The 21,535-nt window shown below is 35.5% G+C and overlaps 1 protein-coding gene across 2 annotated transcripts in view; it reads right to left on the reverse strand.

The window, feature by feature from the left end:
- The window catches only part of CACNA2D1 (calcium channel, voltage-dependent, alpha 2/delta subunit 1), a 376,039-nt gene that overhangs the window by 65,922 nt on the left and 288,582 nt on the right, over positions 1-21,535 (reverse strand). For both annotated transcript variants that reach the window (XM_014963770.1, XM_014963769.1), the window contains exons 10-11: positions 18,793-18,951; positions 13,787-13,891 (exon numbers count right to left, since the gene is read on the reverse strand). In XM_014963770.1, the coding sequence (XP_014819256.1) occupies positions 13,787-13,891; positions 18,793-18,951 (264 nt within the window). The remainder of the gene's footprint in view (positions 1-13,786; positions 13,892-18,792; positions 18,952-21,535) is intronic.

The raw sequence follows: 21,535 nt of genomic DNA on the forward strand, positions 1-21,535 counted from the left end.
TCAGTTAATGTATTTCCTTCCTTGGTTATATTAACAACAAAGTATCTTTGTTAAAATGAAAAACAATTAAATTCCTCCTTTCCCTAAGCTACTTCTCCCTAACACTCAGCATTTAGCATTCCCTGAAGAAAAACTAATTTTTTTTTCTGAGAGGTCCTTGAAATTTGGTGGCCTGTATCAGTACACAGACAAAGGAGTTGACAAAGTAATCCCCTCTGTACTCTGGATTAAAAAGCATTTTAGACATTACTTTGATAGTCAAAACAACATTTGGAGGCAGCAGAGAAGCTGAAAAGGACCAGATTAATTAGAGAGATATTTACTGTTCATATTGTAACACAAAACCTTCTTTTTTTTTCTGTTTTTTGGCCTTATAAACCCCCGGGAAGAAATATTACAAATATCAGCTAAGGATTTAAAGGAAAATTTAATATTCCATTGAATATTTTGAATACTAATTTAATAGGTTATCTGACCTTTTTTTCATGTAAATAGTCTTCATTTGAAAATAGTATACTAACTATATACCCTTTGTACAGTTACTCCCTCCATTTCTTTACTCCCATTACTCCAGCTCTCGAACAGTGTGGTAAATGTTGACTGAAACAAAAACAGCTGCAAAAAAATACAGCAAGGAGCTGTATTAGAAGGGTTAAAAAAACAGGGGGAAAGGGAAGAGCCACCAGAAATTCCCATTTCCAGCAGAACCCATTTCTAGGAAATCTTCCTCTCTGGAATTATCAGTTGTACAAAGTTCGTGTCTAATTTTACTATGGTCTGATCATCAAAGAAACATGAAAATTCTAAATGAAAATTATTTAATAAGCTTTACAAACGGTACACCATCTAAACAGGGGAAGGAACTTTTGCCCTTGTTCACATGCTGTTTCTTGGAGATTGACCTGGAGATAAGAGAGTATCTTTAGACCATTGTAGGAGAGGAAGATTAAAGGATGGAAATGTTTCCAGTTGGGTTCCCTTTCCATTTTTTTAGGAGGAAAAATCCGGTAATAACTACTGTATAACAATGGAAACTCAGCAGTTCCATGTAGGACTGTGCTCAGGGCAACCTGACCTTGGTCTGCACTCGCAGGTAAGAGGTTCCATTACTGACCCGAGCAGGGAGTGCCGATGCCTGCTGTCAGCAACTGGCACGTGTCCTAGCATGGCTGAAAGACCCAGTCTTATGTGCAATCATGTAACAGAGACCGTCCTTCACGGTTAGCAATTAATGCAATCACTGTCCATGCTCACATATTGTACTTCTTGCCAAACTGCTCATGAAATCTCAGGTTTGTCTATAGAAACACTGCATACATACAGTGTACCATCTAGCCTATGGATGGTTTAATAATGATAAAATGACACAGTTCACTCCTACACTGAATGATATGCATTTTCATTTCCTCTGTAATCAGATAAATAAACTAAGTTTTCAGAAAAAAAAAAAAGAAAAAGAACAGATCCAGAACACCGTATGGACAGTCTGCATCATACAATTCATCACCTTCAAAGTGGTGGCTTCATGAAATCATTTGTAAATAAACCAAGTTAACCAAATAAACTTTCTTGTTAAAAAGATCCATTTAAATAAAGTCAGAACTATAAAAAAAAAAATGCATTTGCAGCTTGGACTCCAGGTTCTTTGGTCAGTATGGATTAAATGCTTTTTTTTGCCATATGTGAGTCTATGTATATTGTAATGAGATTATGAAGCACAGAATTCCCACCTAAGCCTCAGCCAACATTGAATACATAATTTTTGAATTTGCTACAAGGCTAACATGAATATATTTTACTAAAATTACTGACTTAAAGAAGCTGAATATAGAAACAGAGGAATGGAGACACATAATAGGCTAAGAATTAAAGGACTACATATTGGGGCTGACTCTGTTGTGAACAAAAAACCCACCAGATTTAAAAAAATTTTCCCTCTATTTTTTAGGAATAATACCTGTAAAAATGCTTATGAAACCCTCAAGAGAAAATGATTAAAAGCTCATGCTTGAATGTTATTTTCCACAACCACACAAGTACAAGATTGCAAGTCAGTTTCTCAGTCTTATATTAAAGACACTATATTTTGTACAGTACATTAAATTCTGTATCTTAAATTTTATCCTGTATAGTGCAAGAGATTAAAGAATGTGTCTATGATTTCCTGGGCATATGACAGAAAGGGTTTTAGCCTTTTCTTTGGAACCAATTTTGAATCCAAGTCGTTTTCTAAGTAGAGACTTCAGTATTTTCTGTTTGTTTCTCAACAGAAAACTCAACCTTTACTTGAGATGTGAATTATGATTTTTTTTCCTTTGTGTCAAAATGCAATACAAAAGGCCTTCTTAATTACATACAGTAATTCCTTCTCTTTATAAGCTTTCTGAGACTGTGCTCCTCCATCTCAGGTACTGAAGTTCTCTTCTAAAGAGCAACCCTTCCTTACAATGTCTGCATCCATCTCTAACCTTTACATTCCTCAGGTTTTCTACTTGCTCAGATTTACAGTACAGCTACACTTATGATTTCTCATTTCCCATTCCATATCCTTTTCCTCTGTTATTCTTCTTGAATATACAAACACGCATTTCTTGTTATTTGAATGGATTGTAACTTTGTTTCTTGAAATTTTCATTTCCTTTTTTACCTGTCATCTGTTTAAGCTGCTGCACGCATACATCTTGCACTACCATCTGTTTCAGCTGTTCCCTTATTCTCTTGCCTACTACAGAGATTCCCATCCTGTAACTTCTCCCTTTGACCCCCAGTATAAAGCCTCCTAAATATTTCTGTCTGGTTTTTCCCCCAGTGCATCACCAAATCTTTTTATTCAGAGGTGTCCATCCCATCTAAAACAATTCCATTTACCAAGGGACTAGTGCTCAACTAACACTCAAATCCATCTACCAGTTGGCCAAATCAGCATTTAAAAACAAATATTTGTATCAAATTTTAGTCACCTGGTAACAGTTAATTTGTTTTAAAAATATATTCAGTTGTGCTAGCTTAGTTACATTACTTATTCTATTCAGCAGAAAAATTATGCAGTTTCTTCCCAGAAAGCTACACTTTTATACCAACATGGTAAAGTTAACCTTTGGAAAACTCTAGACCCAGTGAGTACACAAACATCAGAATCTTGACAATGTAAAGGTAATTTTATAGAAAAAACATCTCTTTGTCTTCATAATCATATTTTTTTTTCTTGTGTCCAGTTTTGCTTCTCTATCTGCAGAACACAATTCTTAACTTATAAATTTTCTCCACTTTTATGTTTTTAAAATAATAGGGTTAGTGAGTGTCTCTTACATGGCACTTATAGCAATACAACGTATATTTTCTCTGTCTACAGCCACGCTCATTACAGTCAGTTCTTTGAGATTTTTTTATAGCACCTCCTTTAGCATATAAAGCATATAAAAATTATTTCTAGCTTTAATGATATAGGTTGATGCAAATAAAACAAAATGATGTGAATCACAATTCCTGAATATCTTGTAGCAGGTTAGGAAAAATTCTTATTCTAGAAGATATCAAGAACAGTTAGGTTTATTTCTGAATTTTAAGGAGGAATTAACTGAAAATCTAGAAGAAAGATCACTTGAGTGAAAGATCAAGAAGTGATTTTCATTTTAAGGAAAGGAAGGTATGACAGCAGTAAAACAAGGATAGCATTTCAAAGAGACAGACTTCAACAAACTCAGAGAACTCACTGGCTGAGTATTGTGGAAAGATAATCTAAAAAATAAAGGATTACAAGAAAGCTGGCAATTCATGAAGAGGAATACATTAAATGTACAAGAAGAAACTGTCTAATGCAATGTAAGATTAAAAATACTTAGGAAATCAAATACAGAAGCTGAAATTGAAGGATACCTGTAAAAAACAGCAGTTAGGGGAAAAAAACATTCATAGAAAAGCAAAACCAAATAAGTTTCAATAATATAATGCAGTTTCAAAAATGTAAGTTATATACTACCCTATATATACATAAGTGTTGCATCAAGAAATTACTCTGTTCTATTGATGCCATTAAGTTTCTCCAACTGTTCGAGAGCATGTTTTAAGTAAGGTAGAGATAACATGCCATGCCATTGTAAACAATGGGAGAGTGTACGAAGTGAAAAGAATTTAAGACATAGTGTAGGAGAATTTGAAAGAAATTAGTTGCTTAATTGAAAAGACAAAAGTAGAAAAGAAAAGTTGGATGAAGGTGACAATATAAAAATAGTTTCTTAAAATGTAAAAGGAATGATGATGAGAATTACTTGTTCTCTGTAACAAATGTAAAATGAGAAGAAGAAACCCTCTAGGCTTATTTTACCTTAAGGAAATTCAGGGAACACTTTCTAAAGAGGTAGGTGTTGAAACAGAAAAATGTGAAAACCTAAGGAAGCTGTGGAACTGGATACTTTAAAAAAGAGGTTAAATAAACATCATCAAACATTGCCTAGGTATTAATCTGACCAATGCAGAACATCCCATTCTCCAATTCTTGAATTACAGAAGAATACAATCAATTCTGCATTTCACTGCAATCCAAATTCACTGGAATGAATGCAGAGTTACTACACAGGGTAACTGGGACAGGATGAACCTTCTAATATCTATCCTCAGCCAGTTATGCTGTAGGAAGCACTTTGTTTGTATAAATAAGTAAAATGCAGTCTGACTCTCTTGCTTTCATCCCCAAACAAACATAATGTGCTTTCTATATTAAGCGATATCTTATCCCTGTTGCCTTGATTAATCATTTTATGCCATCTGCAGCATCACCCTCTATGTGATACCCTGAATCAATCACTATTAATGTAGTGGTTTGGAATTGAAAATCAACAAAAATACAAGGATCAAGTTGCCCCCTCCAAGCCAAATTTGAAGGAAATAATCTGCCACTCAGGTTTTATGTAACAGATACGCATGATTCTAATATGACTGATAAGGTGACTTTTCAACAAAGCTATATTAAAATTTTCATTAACCTTCTGCTGTTCTCAAAACCACCGCGTAGATTTTTATCTTGCACAGTAGATTAAAATGTCACATGGTAAACCAAATGGACTCATGCTCATAAGAAAACAGTGGCCTAAAGAGAAACTCAGTATCAACACATGAACGTGTCTGTGGACACGTACATGAAGAGGCTCTTGTGCATTCCTAAAATAAACCCTCCTCTGATCCACTGCACTTTCTGTTGCACCTCCTAAGTCTGCAGCAATCTTGCCCAACAAACTAGTGTACGTATATAGAACAGCACATGGGATGAGATGGTTGAATGGAAAAGTAGATTAAAAAGGGGAGAAGAAATAGAATAGATATGATTTCTTATTGAAGCCTTTAAGAAAAACTTTAAATGTGATGTTATATAGTCCAAAAGTAAAAGCGGTCAACGAAAGACAGTGTGGGAAAGGCTGTGATAGACTGCTGCAATCTAACAGGGCATGGACACATGGTAGTGGTAAGTGAGCTTCGGGGAAGATTGTTAAAAGGACAAGATTTTTGAAAAAGGTATACTGCTATACTCTGATTCCTAGTGGGGGAAGAGGGCTTCAGACAGTATCAGCTAAATGTGGTTCAAAATTTATGCTTATATCGAAAAAAGTGTGCCTAATATATTGAAAAAGAAATCTGGGAAAAAAAATGTTATTGCATGGATTTACACAGATATGACCTTGAAAAGTTTAGTGTTGTGCAACTCGACTATTGCTGAAGCATGTCTGTTCTTTCTTTTTGAAAGAAAAAGGACTAGATTGTGGAATTTATGAGTACTGACCCAAGGTTCACACAGAATTTAGCTTTACCAGTTTTGCATGTTACAGTAGATACAATAAATTAAAATTAACAGCTGGAAGATGACACACTCAGGACAGAAGTGATTAGGTAAGGAGCCAGGGAGCCAGTTCAACTAGCTAGCTGGAGACTTCTACATGAGATTTCCTGAGATTCCATCACTCCAAAGAAATAAACAGGACAGGACTACCAGGAGGAATGAGAAATATCTTAGCAGCTGATTGTCTCAAGATCACAGAAAGCTAATGTAGAGAAGGCCAGAGAACAATCTACAATCTAGAAAGCTTAAAAACTGGCTTAACTTTTACATATAAAGCTATGCTACATCCCATTCAGATACAAACCAGAATTTTCCTTGCTTCATCCAACCCTTAATTTCATTACTTTATGATATATATCCCTGTGTCACAAATCTGCCACACACTCAGAAAGGCAAGAACTGTTGGGGTACACTTTGACGACTGTTGAGCTCTATTTGAAGCTGATACTAGTGCTGAGAAAAATGCTGTTTCTATTTTTAGCTCTATGAGTAACACTAGGAAGTTACATTCATTCAATCTGACACCTGATGAGAATCCCACGGCTACCCCAAGTGGAAATGTCATGGGCTTTTTCAATGGTCATTTGTACTGAGGACTAACACTTTTAGCCTTGTCTAGAATGATTCATATTCATACACCATTGCCTAAATTTAGTTTACTTTTTAGTTTTACGGTCTTACCGTTGTACAAGAATGGATTCAAACCAATGAAGAAACCGGTTCCCTCCTTTGGTAACAACAGCAGGAGGTATTTTTGGTTTAGAAGAAAGCTTTGCAAGTGCTTTCTCATAGATATTTCATTTTATCATTCTATTGACGTGCTGAATGTGTCCGATTTTGAAGAAATCACTGCCAGCTGTAACATGAGGCTGTTTCCTCTTGTCCGGTTGCTTGTTACATGGGAGAAGAGACCGACCCCCATCTTGCTACAACCTCCTTTCAGGTAGTTGTAGAGAGTTATAAGGTTTCCCTTTAGCCTCCTTTTTCCCAGGATAAACAACCCCAGTTCCCTCAGCTGCTCTTCATTAGACTTGTTCTCTAAACCCTTCAGTAGCTTTGTTGCCCTTCTCTGAACATGCTCCAGCACCCCAATGATTTTCTTGTAGTGAGGGGCCCAAAACTGGACACAATATTCAACATGCAGCCTCACCAGTTACAGGGGGACGATCACCTCTCGGGCTCTACTCGCCACACTGTTCTTGATACAGGCCAGGATGCTGTTGGCCTTCTTGGCCACCTGGGCACACTGCTGGCTCATGTTCAGCCGACAGTCGACCAACACCCCCAGGTCCTTTTCTGCCAGGCAGCTCCAGCCACTCTGCCCCCAGCCTGTAGCGCTGCTTGGGGTTGTTGTGACCGAAGTGCAGGACCCGGCACTTGGCCTTGTTAAACCTCATCCCGTTGGTCTTCTATTTCCAATGTCAGCTTGGAGAAAACCAGTACAGGATGGCATCTAGCAACCCATTATTTTATTAGACAAGTAAAAAATTGTAAGTGCTTACTAAGATTTGAACGATTATCATTATTGCACATTTGTTACATACAATAAAACTCCCAAATCCTCATTCATTAGAGTGAACAAGACAATGAGAACTTATTATATTATATCGTCCTGATTACAGGTGGGATAGCGTAGTTTTCTTTCTGATACCTGCTGTGGTTTGGATGTATGAGATAATATATATTAATTGTTGACACGTAATGTTTACATTAAGTCAAGGACTCTTTCAGCTTCCCATAGAAGCTGAGAGGGAGTATAGACAGGACCAGCTGCCCAAAGGAATATTCCATACCATAGATGTCACGCTCAGTGTATAAATGGGGGCTGGCCAGGGTATGCTGGGATCATCAGGTGGTGACCAATTGTGTTGCCTCACTCATTTTGTATATTCTTTTGTTATTATTACTGTTGATGTTATTGTTGTTATTATTTTCTCTTCTGTTACTCTTCAATTAAATTGTCTTTATCTCAACCTATGAGGGTTTTTTTTCATTTTTGCTCCCTTTTCTCCCTAAGCTTGGCAGCACAAATTTACACTATTAAAGGAAGCAGGAAAATAACCATTTTAAATTACTAAATCCTACATTTTAATCATTATACTTCACATGATAATCGATTGTCAGGCATGATGTGAGTAAGACTTTCAGCACTGTTTCATCTGTTTTGTTGTTTGGACTGGATATTTTGCTATACTTTGCTCCTAATACAGCAAATTAAATGGAAAATAATAAGAAATGAATCACATATCTTCTCCCTTTTGCACATATTTCCTTCAGCTGATGGCTTTTGTTAGAACACAATGAAAGTCCAAATTTGAAGAGTAATCTCTGCATATATTTTCAGAATACAACCATGTGTGCTGCACAATGAGTTGCTATGATTTCAGTTCTTCCTTTTAATTACCAGTTTAAAAAGTACTTTCAGCTCAGACCAAACCCCACCATATCATTCTATGTGAAACACTATTATAAAGCAGACACAAAATGATTATTCAAGGTCACTGCGTGAATCACTGGTCAAGATGGAAATTGTGTCTTGCATTTCTAGTTCTTCTTTTGAAGAGATTAATTCTAATATATGAGGATTTCCAATGAAGTATTTCCATTTCTTTATACATAAGCCTCCATGGCAACTGTTAAAATGTCTTGATGAATTGTGATCTAACTTCTAGCTGCTTTTTGAAAACAAAACAAAACAAAACCACCAAAAAACCCAAACCAACAGGTATAGGCACATCCCAAAAAATAGAAAAGGTAAATTCTCCATTGTTGTGTGAACCCAGCTCACATTTAGCTTTCATTTAGAAAGAGATTAATCTTCTATACACAATTATTTGCACTGAAACGTAGTAGGAGACAATTTACAAAGCTGTTTTGTTTCACACACACATTAATGCAGTTTTACATCTGTAAGCATGCAAAAGCCAGACCAGAAGTTTGATTAGATTCAAAATTTAAAACCAGCACAGCTAATAATCCAATCTAATCCAAACACCACACTCATCCAGTGATTCTCGTGTCAAACCAATAATTCTGGTTGAACCACAGGTCAAATTTCATCAATAGAAAGCCATCCCACTCCTAGCTAAGACATTCAGAGGTATAATTAGCCTCACTGGGAAAAACATGTGTGTTTGTTACAGACCAAATCTATACAGATTCGGATTCTAGCCTTGAGATCTGGCTTTGCCTTTGCCTGATGAACGACAAAAATACATAGAAGATATTCACAGTGAGGAGATGATATGTATAACTTAAATGGAAACATGCAGCCTCACCAGTGCCAGTCATGAAAGATAATTCTGTGGAAGTGGGACATGAAACCCACTTTAAGGTTCTCCTCCTACCTGAGGAGTCAGATTCTCTTACCTGTGTGAGTCAGATCAATCTGTCTGACCCACACAAGCCTCGATCATGCCAGGAAACTTCGAACAACTGAAAGTGCATGAGGTATATTTAAGGTCTTTTCCTATTCACATAAGTTGAGCAATCCTTCAAAACACAGATTTCAGGGTGCACAATCTGCCCTGAGGAGCTGTAGTTAGTTTTCTATTTTCAACCTGAATTCAAAATTCTCAGGATGGAGAACGCCTACTGGGCCTTCATTTCAATTAAATTTATATTGCTATCTTCAGTGAAGCCATCTGTAGTATGAGTGCAAATAAAATGAAAATTTACCACCCCCATTCCTGAAATTTAGCACGTGTGTGGTATTTCACACATTTAATGTGAGTGCCCCAAATGTCACCGTAAAGGTAAACATGCCAGATTTCAAATATCAGGCACAGCATGTAGTTGCAGTCTGTTACAATAAAATCTGGCTTTATAAAAAGAAAAAGGCATGTAAAGGTGAATCACAGCTGTGATTTTCCACTTCAAACAGATTAAATATAGAAGTGTTTTTTCTCAAAATTTTGCTGTGTAAGTTTTATAATAACTCCCATATTCATACTTTAAATAATTTGTAAAAACAGAAAACTACTTTAAATTTACCTGTATACTGTCTCAAACAGATTAAATCCCCTAATTTAATAGGAGAGTTTTCCAGCCTCTAAATTCTAGTGTGCTCTTTTTAGTAGTTTCCAATTGTTTATTGTATTCTTTCACATCTTAACTTGAAGGTTGCCCTAAGGGCACTGCAAACAAGTGCACTACGTCATGTCATCTAATGGGCCAAAACTTATTGAATCTTCTTTCATGCCAAGGAATTACAAAGTAACTGACATGAAGAAAAAATACTTTTAGAGCCGAAGCAGTTTTACATCAGGAAGATGAAAACAAGGATTAATAGATTTGAATGAATGGTCTTTTGTTTGTACAAGCAAAAAAAAATAAATTACAACACTGTGTACCTAAGATGGGAAGTTATTGACTGTGACATAATAAGATAATAAAGATTCATCTTTTCTATACTGTATGCAAAGTTTGAAGAGAAATGTTCAAACAAGTGCAGAGCAGGCATGAAAAGACATCAGCTGATATTTATTTAGACTATGAAGTGCTACGATGGAACACTTTTTAACACCTTACTCATATTGAACAGTCTCTCTACAAATAATAATTATAAAATTTGTCTTACATTCAATGGGCTGTTTATGAAATAAAATATAAATTAACTGCAATAAAGACAACAGAATCTAGATCCACTAGTCTTTTAATATATGGCAGCAGCCTAATATACTAGTTAAGAAGGTAATACTTTGTGACTATGACTTTACAAAATTAAGAGTATATCTGTATTTTTCATGTTAAAATGTCAATTATATTATTATACTAGATTAACATTAAAGTACAAAGAGAGGGAAGAACAAGAGAGCTCACATGTCATCAGTCTGGAATCAAGTTTAGTCTTATTACGGGAGAGCACGACCACAAGCATATTTTGCATCATTCTTATTTTTTAAAATACTAGAATGTTATGAAAAATTGTCAGGGGTGATTCACTATTATTCCTAAAAATGAATTTACTGTTTCAATCTCATTAGAAGTTTTTCAACGATAAATTTCCCTTCAACACTATAAGGATTGTTACTGATTGAAAAATTTAAGGAGAAAACAAATGGTTCTTCAAATTATTTCTGCAAAAACTTTCTTAGTATTTCACAGAATCACAGAATCACAGAATTGTAGTGGTTGGAAGGGACCTCAGAGATCATCAAGTCCAACCACAAAAAAAAAAATGCTGGATAACCCTTTCAGTAAAGAAATGTTTCCTAATATCCAACCTGAACTTCCCCTGGCGCAACTTGAAGCCGTTACCCCTTGTCCTATCATCTGTAACTTGGAAGAAGAGACCGACCCCCGTCTCTCTACAGCCTCCTTTCAGGTACTTGTACAGAGCGATAAGGTCTCCCCTCAGTCTCCTCTTCCCCAGACTGAACAACCCCAGTTCCCTCAGCCTCTCCTCGTAAGACTTGTGCTCCAGACCCCTCACCAGCTTCGTTGCCCTTCTCTGGACCCACTCCAGCACCTCAATGTCCCTCTTGTGGTAGGGGGCCCAAAATTGGACACAGTACTCGAGGTGGGGCCTCACCAGTGCCGAGTACAGGGGGACGATCACCTCTCGGGCTCTACTCGCCACACTGTTCTTGATACAGGCCAGGATGCTGTTGGCCTTCTTGGCCACCTGGGCACACTGCTGGCTCATGTTCAGCCGACAGTCGACCAACACCCCCAGGTCCTTTTCTGCCAGGCAGCTCCAGCCACTCTGCCCCCAGCCTGTAGCGCTGCTTGGGGTTGTTGTGACCGAAGTGCAGGACCCGGCACTTGGCCTTGTTAAACCTCATCCCGTTGGTCTTCTATTTCCAATGTCAGCTTGGAGAAAACCAGTACAGGATGGCATCTAGCAACCCATTATTTTATTAGACAAGTAAAAAATTGTAAGTGCTTACTAAGATTTGAACGATTATCATTATTGCACATTTGTTACATACAATAAAACTCCCAAATCCTCATTCATTAGAGTGAACAAGACAATGAGAACTTATTATATTATATCGTCCTGATTACAGGTGGGATAGCGTAGTTTTCTTTCTGGTACCTGCTGTGGTTTGGATGTATGAGATAATATATATTAATTGTTGACACGTAATGTTTACATTAAGTCAAGGACTCTTTCAGCTTCCCATAGAAGCTGAGAGGGAGTATAGACAGGACCAGCTGCCCAAAGGAATATTCCATACCATAGATGTCACGCTCAGTGTATAAATGGGGGCTGGCCAGGGTATGCTGGGATCATCAGGTGGTGACCAATTGTGTTGCCTCACTCATTTTGTATATTCTTTTGTTATTATTACTGTTGATGTTATTGTTGTTATTATTTTCTCTTCTGTTACTCTTCAATTAAATTGTCTTTATCTCAACCTATGAGGGTTTTTTTTCATTTTTGCTCCCTTTTCTCCCTAAGCTTGGCAGCACAAATTTACACTATTAAAGGAAGCAGGAAAATAACCATTTTAAATTACTAAATCCTACATTTTAATCATTATACTTCACATGATAATCGATTGTCAGGCATGATGTGAGTAAGACTTTCAGCACTGTTTCATCTGTTTTGTTGTTTGGACTGGATATTTTGCTATACTTTGCTCCTAATACAGCAAATTAAATGGAAAATAATAAGAAATGAATCACATATCTTCTCCCTTTTGCACATATTTCCTTCAGCTGATGGCTTTTGTTAGAACACAATGAAAGCTACCAAGTCCAAATTTGAAGAGTAATCTCTGCATATATTTTCAGAATACAACCATGTGTGCTGCACAATGAGTTGCTATGATTTCAGTTCTTCCTTTTAATTACCAGTTTAAAAAGTACTTTCAGCTCAGACCAAACCCCACCATATCATTCTATGTGAAACACTATTATAAAGCAGACACAAAATGATTATTCAAGGTCACTGCGTGAATCACTGGTCAAGATGGAAATTGTGTCTTGCATTTCTAGTTCTTCTTTTGAAGAGATTAATTCTAATATATGAGGATTTCCAATGAAGTATTTCCATTTCTTTATACATAAGCCTCCATGGCAACTGTTAAAATGTCTTGATGAATTGTGATCTAACTTCTAGCTGCTTTTTGAAAACAAAACAAAACAAAACCACCAAAAAACCCAAACCAACAGGTATAGGCACATCCCAAAAAATAGAAAAGGTAAATTCTCCATTGTTGTGTGAACCCAGCTCACATTTAGCTTTCATTTAGAAAGAGATTAATCTTCTATACACAATTATTTGCACTGAAACGTAGTAGGAGACAATTTACAAAGCTGTTTTGTTTCACACACACATTAATGCAGTTTTACATCTGTAAGCATGCAAAAGCCAGACCAGAAGTTTGATTAGATTCAAAATTTAAAACCAGCACAGCTAATAATCCAATCTAATCCAAACACCACACTCATCCAGTGATTCTCGTGTCAAACCAATAATTCTGGTTGAACCACAGGTCAAATTTCATCAATAGAAAGCCATCCCACTCCTAGCTAAGACATTCAGAGGTATAATTAGCCTCACTGGGAAAAACATGTGTGTTTGTTACAGACCAAATCTATACAGATTCGGATTCTAGCCTTGAGATCTGGCTTTGCCTTTGCCTGATGAACGACAAAAATACATAGAAGATATTCACAGTGAGGAGATGATATGTATAACTTAAATGGAAAGATTACACTAGTAAAAGAAAAATGTCAATAAAAAGTTTAATTTTTTATGGCTTATGGTATATTTCTGTACCGCTTGAGACTAATGAATCACAAGGTCTAAAATACTAAATATATCCTACGTTTCTTTTTTTTTTAATGCTATAGATTGAGAAAGATTTAAGTGTCTTAATGTTCACTAATATGTTTTTTAAATGTACTTTAGACACATACCAAAAATGCTTTCACTTCCATACTTAAATGTTCCTATTTTTGCTGCTGTATTTTATGTAGTAAAATCTTTCACATATCACTTACTTTTTTGTCTTCATTGTATTTGTGGAAAATTTCTTGTGCTCTTTCTTCACCACCATCCGTAAACAACATGATAATCTTATTGCAGTTAGCTCTAGAGACACTGTGCTGTAGGAAACACAAACAGAAGTGTTTTTTTTTTTTTAAATTTCAGGCTATAAGGAATAAAACTGGTTATATTTGATGGCTTTCATATCAACATGCTTACTATTTTAACATGGTAATGGCAAAATTTCAGAAGTCTTTTAGGATTCCATTGAATACTCCTTTCCAAAAGAAAAAAAAATAATAAAAATAAATAATAATAATAATAAAATAAAATAAAATAAAATTAAAAAATTAAAATAAAATAAAATAAAATAAAATTCCCCCAAACCAAACAAAATAATTTTTATGTTCTGTGAAAGTCAAATACGACTTATTTCAGATCTGGCCCAACACAGAGGAAAGGGGATCTGGTGAGATGAGCTCTTTAGCTCATACCCATCGCATCAACCCCACAGTGTTCCTCTACAGATGGTCTGCATAGGACTTGAACAGTGAGGGCTTCTAAATATTTTTACTCTTCTCTGTTCTCATCCTTACTTTTTTTCTTGTTTTTACAGTCCTTGTGGAAATATGGGAACAATGACCCTCTAATGAATTACTGAACATTCTTTTTTTTTTTTTCTGCTGGGCTCCTACTCACAGAAACTATCAACCTAACCAACCACTTGAATGAAAACTCTGATAATTTAATCATCCTGTACGTTCATCTAAAAACTTTACCTTATAAACTAAAAAATATTTTGGCATTTGCTATTGTTGTCATATTTCCTTAAAATAAGCTCCATCTTCCACTTTTTTAATTCTTCCCTGTTTATTATTATTATAATCATCACCATCATTAAATTAATAGATACTCTTTAGAAAAAATATTTTAGAATCAGGTTTAAATAATACATTGCAGCCAAGCTACAGCTGCAAAAACTATCATGATCTCTCCATCACCTACTTTTCTAATTAGATTGCAGTCAGAGGTAAAGAGCTGAGCATGTGCCATTATTTCTGGAGAGCAAGGCTGGAATGGAGAGAATTAAGAAGAAACCCCTCTGACTCCTAATTCAGCAGTCAAAGTAGCTAGTAAAGTCACTGAGAAAAATGCAGTGTGTTGTGCAAAGGATCAAAAACATTGTTCCCCAGCCAGAACAACAGAGAGATGAATAAGAATTTTGGCTCCTTATGAAAGGAGCCAAAGGCTCCCCCTTTGGCATTCGTCTTCTTTCCTTAGTCCCTAAAAGTTAAGAATCCAGTCTGAGCAAATTGTTCATGAATTTTACAGCCAGTGTTCCTTGTTCTCTCTGTTGCATACAAATGATCTGAGTCAGACACATCTTGGTACTTCTAAGTAGTTGGATGTGACAGAGTAAAACCCTTAGAGATTCAGCAAAATAAATTTAACTTCCCTTTCCACAAGCCTGAATTTTGCCGTATGAATTTACTATACAGTCAGAAAAAGACATAGGAGGGTCATCCTTGCAAAGAATCTAGTTCTCCCTTGCTTTGTCTTCCTGACTAGATAATGACTAACTTTCACCTGGCTGGTCAGGTGCTCCCTTTCATTACTTTTCATCCTACTCTCTGATCTGATTCCTTATTCTTCTGCAATAAAGACACTGAAACACCAAAGCCAACCCTCAAACATCAGCCCATAATCCTCAGTATTGCAGCTCCACAGTTCTACAGTGGAGTTAAAATACAAAAACTTTATTTGCAATCACTGTATTAACAGATGAATGGTTGTTCCTCAGAGACGATTTGCATTGGTAGTTCAATATTCAGTGAATAACTACTTATTTAATCATTTAAAAAAAACAAATTCAAAGATTTTTGTACATGTAACAACAAAGAAAAAAAGCCTGAAATCAATACATTCTCTCCAATCTCATTAGCACACTGTGTTTCATTGGGAATTAAATAATTTATGACCATTTTTTACTTTTGAAATATAACCTACAAGATACTGCTTTGGGCTGCAATATTTTCGATATTACAAAAGTAATAAAAGTAGAGTTGGATAGTTCATAAATAAAGAAACTCACCTACATTTACAGTGATTTAATATACAGACTAAAAGAAATTCAGAGGGAAACCAAAGAGATGACAGGGAAGGGGACCAAAGCCTGCTCATATGATTAAAAAAAAAAAAAAAGAGTGCTATTGTGAGCAATGTGAACTTGACCTAATCTTTGTTTTAACAAAGTCAGGATTTTTCTAGCAGCTTAGAATTTGCTAATACAGTACCAGGAAAGGTGCAGTGTCTTTTCTTTATCTCCTAGTACTTACAGAAGGGCACTGACACGCACTATACTGTTTAGACACTAAAGTCATGTCATGGAAAAAAGAAAAGCCAAGATTTTTTTCATGGAAATATGACCATAAATAAAGTCAAATCATATGATATCTTCTGACCATAAAAACTTCACATGCTGATGAATGAACTTAATACATCTCTTACAAGGGACCGAGAGGAAGGCAGAATTACCTCTACAACACATCTTTTTTCCTACATTTTTGCACAATGATGGAGAGATACTGACTCAGGGGGTGAATATAAGGGGTTTTTCAAAGCTAATGCAGTAATTTCATTATTTTTCTGAACAGTTTGCCTCAGCAAACTGGCTCTGCCCTCCCATCACAGATCACAGCTGACAAGGAATGTGTTGCCTATACAGCAGCTTCCCCAGGACAAAAACTGGCTGCTTAGCTTAAACCACAGAAGAATTCAGGTTGCAACTGAGTGTACATATTAATTTTTGTGCTCTCTTGCTCTTGATAAAAACCTGTTGTTATGTGGGTTGTTTTTTTTTCTTTCAAACAGACAAGCAAAGCACGTTCCATTTTATATTGTGACTAAAATGGCTTTTGTTTTACACAAGTTTCACATCCCTAAATTAACTCCTTAAAGGGCAGATTGCATGACATGACACTTTTTCATTATGTGTTTCATGCCACTGAGGAAAGAAAAAGTAAACTAAAACAAAAATCAACTACTTAAGAAGAGATGATTTCATGATAATTTCTTTGACAAATAGTAGTTACTATGGTATGATGGAAAAAAACCCTCCTGAATTTCTGAAGCTGAAACATTATTATTTTCAAAGAAATAACAAGTTAATATAACAATAAATAATGGAAAAATACTGCATAAATATGACGGAATCCAGATTACTGATAATCACTTGGATTAGTATGCGAAAAAAACAGAAGTATCTATTTCCGTCTAGCAACACATCAGACAGTAAGGTTTTTATGGCAGAAGTGAAACATTACTTTAGTATTCAGAAAATTGTTTGAAATAACTGTCATCCAGAAACAATACCCCCAAAAAATTATGAAAATTTGAGCTGTTAAAAAATATTCAATTTCCATGGACCTTAAAGCAATTGGAGTGATTGAACTCATAAATAGACAATTGTAAACTATCCCAAAGCATATTTTTTATTATTTTTTTAAAGTCTATATTATATCATCCTATTATATTGTCTTGTCACCAGAGTCTAGCACTAATTCCATCACCAGCCCTTTACTCTTCCTGCCAAATGGATTTGCCAATATCTGGAGAGGATGACTGTATTTCTATAACCTAGTGCAATCTCTTAATTTCCCTTGATATACACACCCACGCTGTCCAGCTAGAATTTACAGGCTTGCAGAGGCTGTGGGAGGCTAATTACACCTCTGTCTCCAGTTATGAGACACAGAGTCCCGCTATGAGACTGAAGTCCATTTATTTTTTTAAGCAATTTTTCTAGTCCCACAAACAAGTGGACTTTGAGGCTTCCCCTCTCTTCAGGTCTTCTTAGCACTGCCTGTACAGAAAGTACATATCTGGTCCTGCACCACATGTAATTCCTCATTTTAATCAAAAATAAATGTTATGAGGAACAAGTTTCATTTGGCAAAATTTCTTGTGTCTTGCTGGTTTCCTCTAAATGAGATGGATGAAGAAAAGGGGAAATACCTTTCAGCCCGGTCTGAAAAAAGTCTGACAGCTTTTAAAATCCTGCTTGCAGTTTTATATAACCATCAGCAGAGGGCGCACAATCATTTCCCCACCAAACCCTTCTGCCCATCTAATGAGCTGATGAGAAAATACCCTTGAAAACATTGTATTTTTTTTCCTCCATCAAAATTTAAAAAGGTTAGTAATTTTTCAACCTGCTCTAGACCTAAATGCATTTACAATGGCAGGAAAGCTCCCTGAAGTCCAGAATCTGGCAGATTAGAGATATAAAAAAAAAAAAAAAAAACAAACCACATTTGTATACTGAGAGACAAAACAGATATATTAAAAAAAATACGCTTTATATTTATTAAGGTAAATCCTCAGCTTCTGAAAACTGGAATAGCTTTATTTATGTTAAGGTGAAGATCCAGTATGGAGTCTTCATGAAGATGAAATAATGAATATTTTTTTTCAAACTACACAAACTATTAAAAAAAAAAGACTAACAATGTACTACCAACATTTGTGGTAAATAGGAAACATTACTGCTTAGAAAGCTAGTGATTGGGTGCAAACTAGAAATTACAATGTAATTAAAGCACAGAGACAATGCATTTAATTTTTGAGGAAACTATTAATTTTATTCATGAGAAGGAGAAAGGAATTAGAATATTCTCTAATATTCCTGTGTTAACTAAGTAGTTTGCTTCCCTCTGTCCTGCTCAAGCCGTTGTTGACTATTTATGACATGTAATAAATACACCATATCACAGCTATGTGCTAGCTGACATGACAAACTGAAACAAGAACAGTACAGCACATTGAAAATCAAATTTATTCCCAAATCTTAGCAACCTGCTGGGGGATTTGCAAAGAAAAAAAGTTGTTTGGATAAATTTACTTTTTAAAGAAAGGTTTGCACTTCTACCACTTAGTTACACAACATCTAGTGTGCAGTGGCCATCTGAACATTCAAGTTCTCCTTCCTCACTGTACAGCAAGAGATAACTTTCATACTTACATTTAGCAGCTGTTCAAAAGCATAGCTAAAGCCTTTTTTGTAATCTGTAATTCCTTTAGCAGAGATTTTATAGACAGCTTCTTTCAGCTTCTTCTTGTTTCTCACATTAGCTTGGACAAGATGATTAAAGCAACTGACGTTCTGCGCATTATTGTTAAACTGTAAAATAAGCAGAAATAGTATTAAATACAGTTAATTTTAATTCTCTTTTCTAAGTACTATATTAGTAAAGGCTAATGTTTTCTAGAGCCATGAGATAAAGCATGTCACACCTGGATTTTCATTTCTACCACATCAAGAATGTGAAGTGGTGCCTGGAGATTTCAAAATTGGACAAGAAATATATTTTTAAAAAAAGGTATTTGGTTCTTCACTCTTTGTTGCAATACAAAAAAATATAATTTTGTTTCAAGCTCATGTAATGACATTGAACTGAGAAATGCAGAGTTAGGGAAATAAAAAACATGAAGAAATATTTTTTTTATTTTTTTTAATCACTGAAAAATATTGCTTGAATTATCAGGTGATTTCCATCTTGCATGTATTAGTCTGCTGTTTTACAGTGAGACTTGCAGATCATAATCAATTTTACATAAACCTTTCAGAAAACAAAATGCACTCTTGGGACAAAGGAAGCACATAAGAGTAGAGCTATAAATAGAAGAATATTGTTAAAAAAGAATACAAATTTGTGTACTGAGAACACACATATCCGTGCTTTCTCACCCATATAAGCTTAAAGACTACTCCTTTAAAAATTCATTTATATGAGAATCTAACATTATTCAAAAACACACTGAGAAATTTCTTAATGTGCAAAATGTTGTCTGCACAAGTAGAAATCAGTATATGATCTCTCAAAATTGGTCTCTTTATCAATACACATGCATAGATGCATAAGTACAAGTATATATATACCAGTAGAGGGAGAGGGATGCAGAAATACATCTCATTTTTTACCTACCTCTCTATCTATCTATCTAAAGTCAAAGGTAAGACTTCTCCTAAGAAATGCTGCAGCATATACGATTTTGACTGTAGTCTTGATTGAAAGTGCATATTCTTGCAGATAATCTGTGTTTAACTCTATTTGAACAAAAATCTTCTTTAACTACAACACAGTGATCTGTTTTTCAGATACTCTTGACATATATTACTACAACTATTGCCTTGGCCAATTTTTAAACTGTTTTATCTATCCAGATTTCTTGTGAGAACCCTTTTTTCTCACTGGCAAATAAGATGTCTAAAAAAGTCTGTAAAACTGCATTTCAGTAAAGGCACTAAAATCCAGGCCTCCTAATTTACCTTTCAGCTAAAACAAGACTTTTATGCGTCTTCCTGATTAAGGTTCCTCAGTGAAAGTAAATGTAAATGTAATTTTATGTTGTCAACTTTGTGCAAAGCCTTAAAATAACTTAAATATCAGTCCTGGTAGGGTAAAGCGTCAATACTGCTAATTAATTCAATAGTGCTGTATGGAAGATAAGGTGAATAAGGTCACGGATTTCAATAACTGCTCAGACTACTTCCATGTCTGAAATAAATTACTAAGTACCAGGCACAAAGTACAGAGAGAAAACTGCTATCAGCAGCAAACTACAACTTGCACTGTAATTGTAGGACAGTTACAATGAACAGAACTTAAAAGGTTGAAGGGATTGATGATATCAAACCATTGTTAATAATGCTTATAATTCAATTTAATAGGATGCTTAGGAGGTACGCAGGCTTTGCAGTGTCCTGGAATCAGATGAGTACAGACACATGCTCCTTGCTCCTAGGACCAACCAAAATGTGAACTACCAGTAATTTTTATCAAACATCCACTTCAATCAATGACTTCTGCAACCAAATTAGTAGTAGCAAATGTGTAACAGCAAACATAGTACAGCTTTGTGGCAGAGATGACTGACACAGAGAAAGGCATCATCCTCAGCAGAAGGCTTAGCCTCATTTGTTCCAGATCCTTCTTGAAAAGAGCCACAGAGCTGCAGCTGTGGGGTCTTGGGCTGGAGTGAGCAAATCCAGGCACTGCTATGAGAGCGTTTGCTATGCTGAATTCTGACTTACGGTTCCACATGTAATTTCTTATTCTCGCAAAAAGGACGTGTCAAAGTACCCCATGAACTAGAGACTTTAAAACATGAATTTTTCTGCCTCGTCTTCTAATTCCATTATTGTACCACAAGTCGCTCCTGCACGTAAGTAGAAACTGAACAAGAAGACCCACTCTTTTGATTTTAAGCACTAAGTAGCTCACAACTAATCTAATACCTTGTCATCTTCATATTGTATTTTTCTATGAAGCTTATTTTTGCTCATTCCTCATGAGTTAATATTGTCTTTTGGTGAAATACTGATACTTTTATGGTATAGTTACTCTTTTTCTGAAGACTGCATAAGCTAAAAAATTTGATTGATTCTTGCTAAGCAGAATACATTATGACAATACCCATATAAGAATCTTCATACATCTTTCTGATTAATAAGGACAGTTATTATTTTGTCCCAATTTTATAGCTCTGGTCCCCACGTGATTAAAATCTGTGGGAGCAAATTATTTTCAAATGACTTAATGCAAAGTTTTCTGGCCCCTTTTCTACCAATATGCAGTTCCCAATGTGTCACAAGGGACAACTTTTTTCCAGAAACATACAGAAACATGAACAAGTGCTTTAACTTTGAAAAATGCAACATTATATTTGACTAAGTATTCTACAGAAGAGTTAGTTGTATATAA

This window comes from Calidris pugnax, unplaced genomic scaffold, assembly GCF_001431845.1.
Source record: "Calidris pugnax isolate Ruff unplaced genomic scaffold, ASM143184v1 scaffold44, whole genome shotgun sequence".
Classification (NCBI taxonomy): domain Eukaryota; kingdom Metazoa; phylum Chordata; class Aves; order Charadriiformes; family Scolopacidae; genus Calidris; species Calidris pugnax.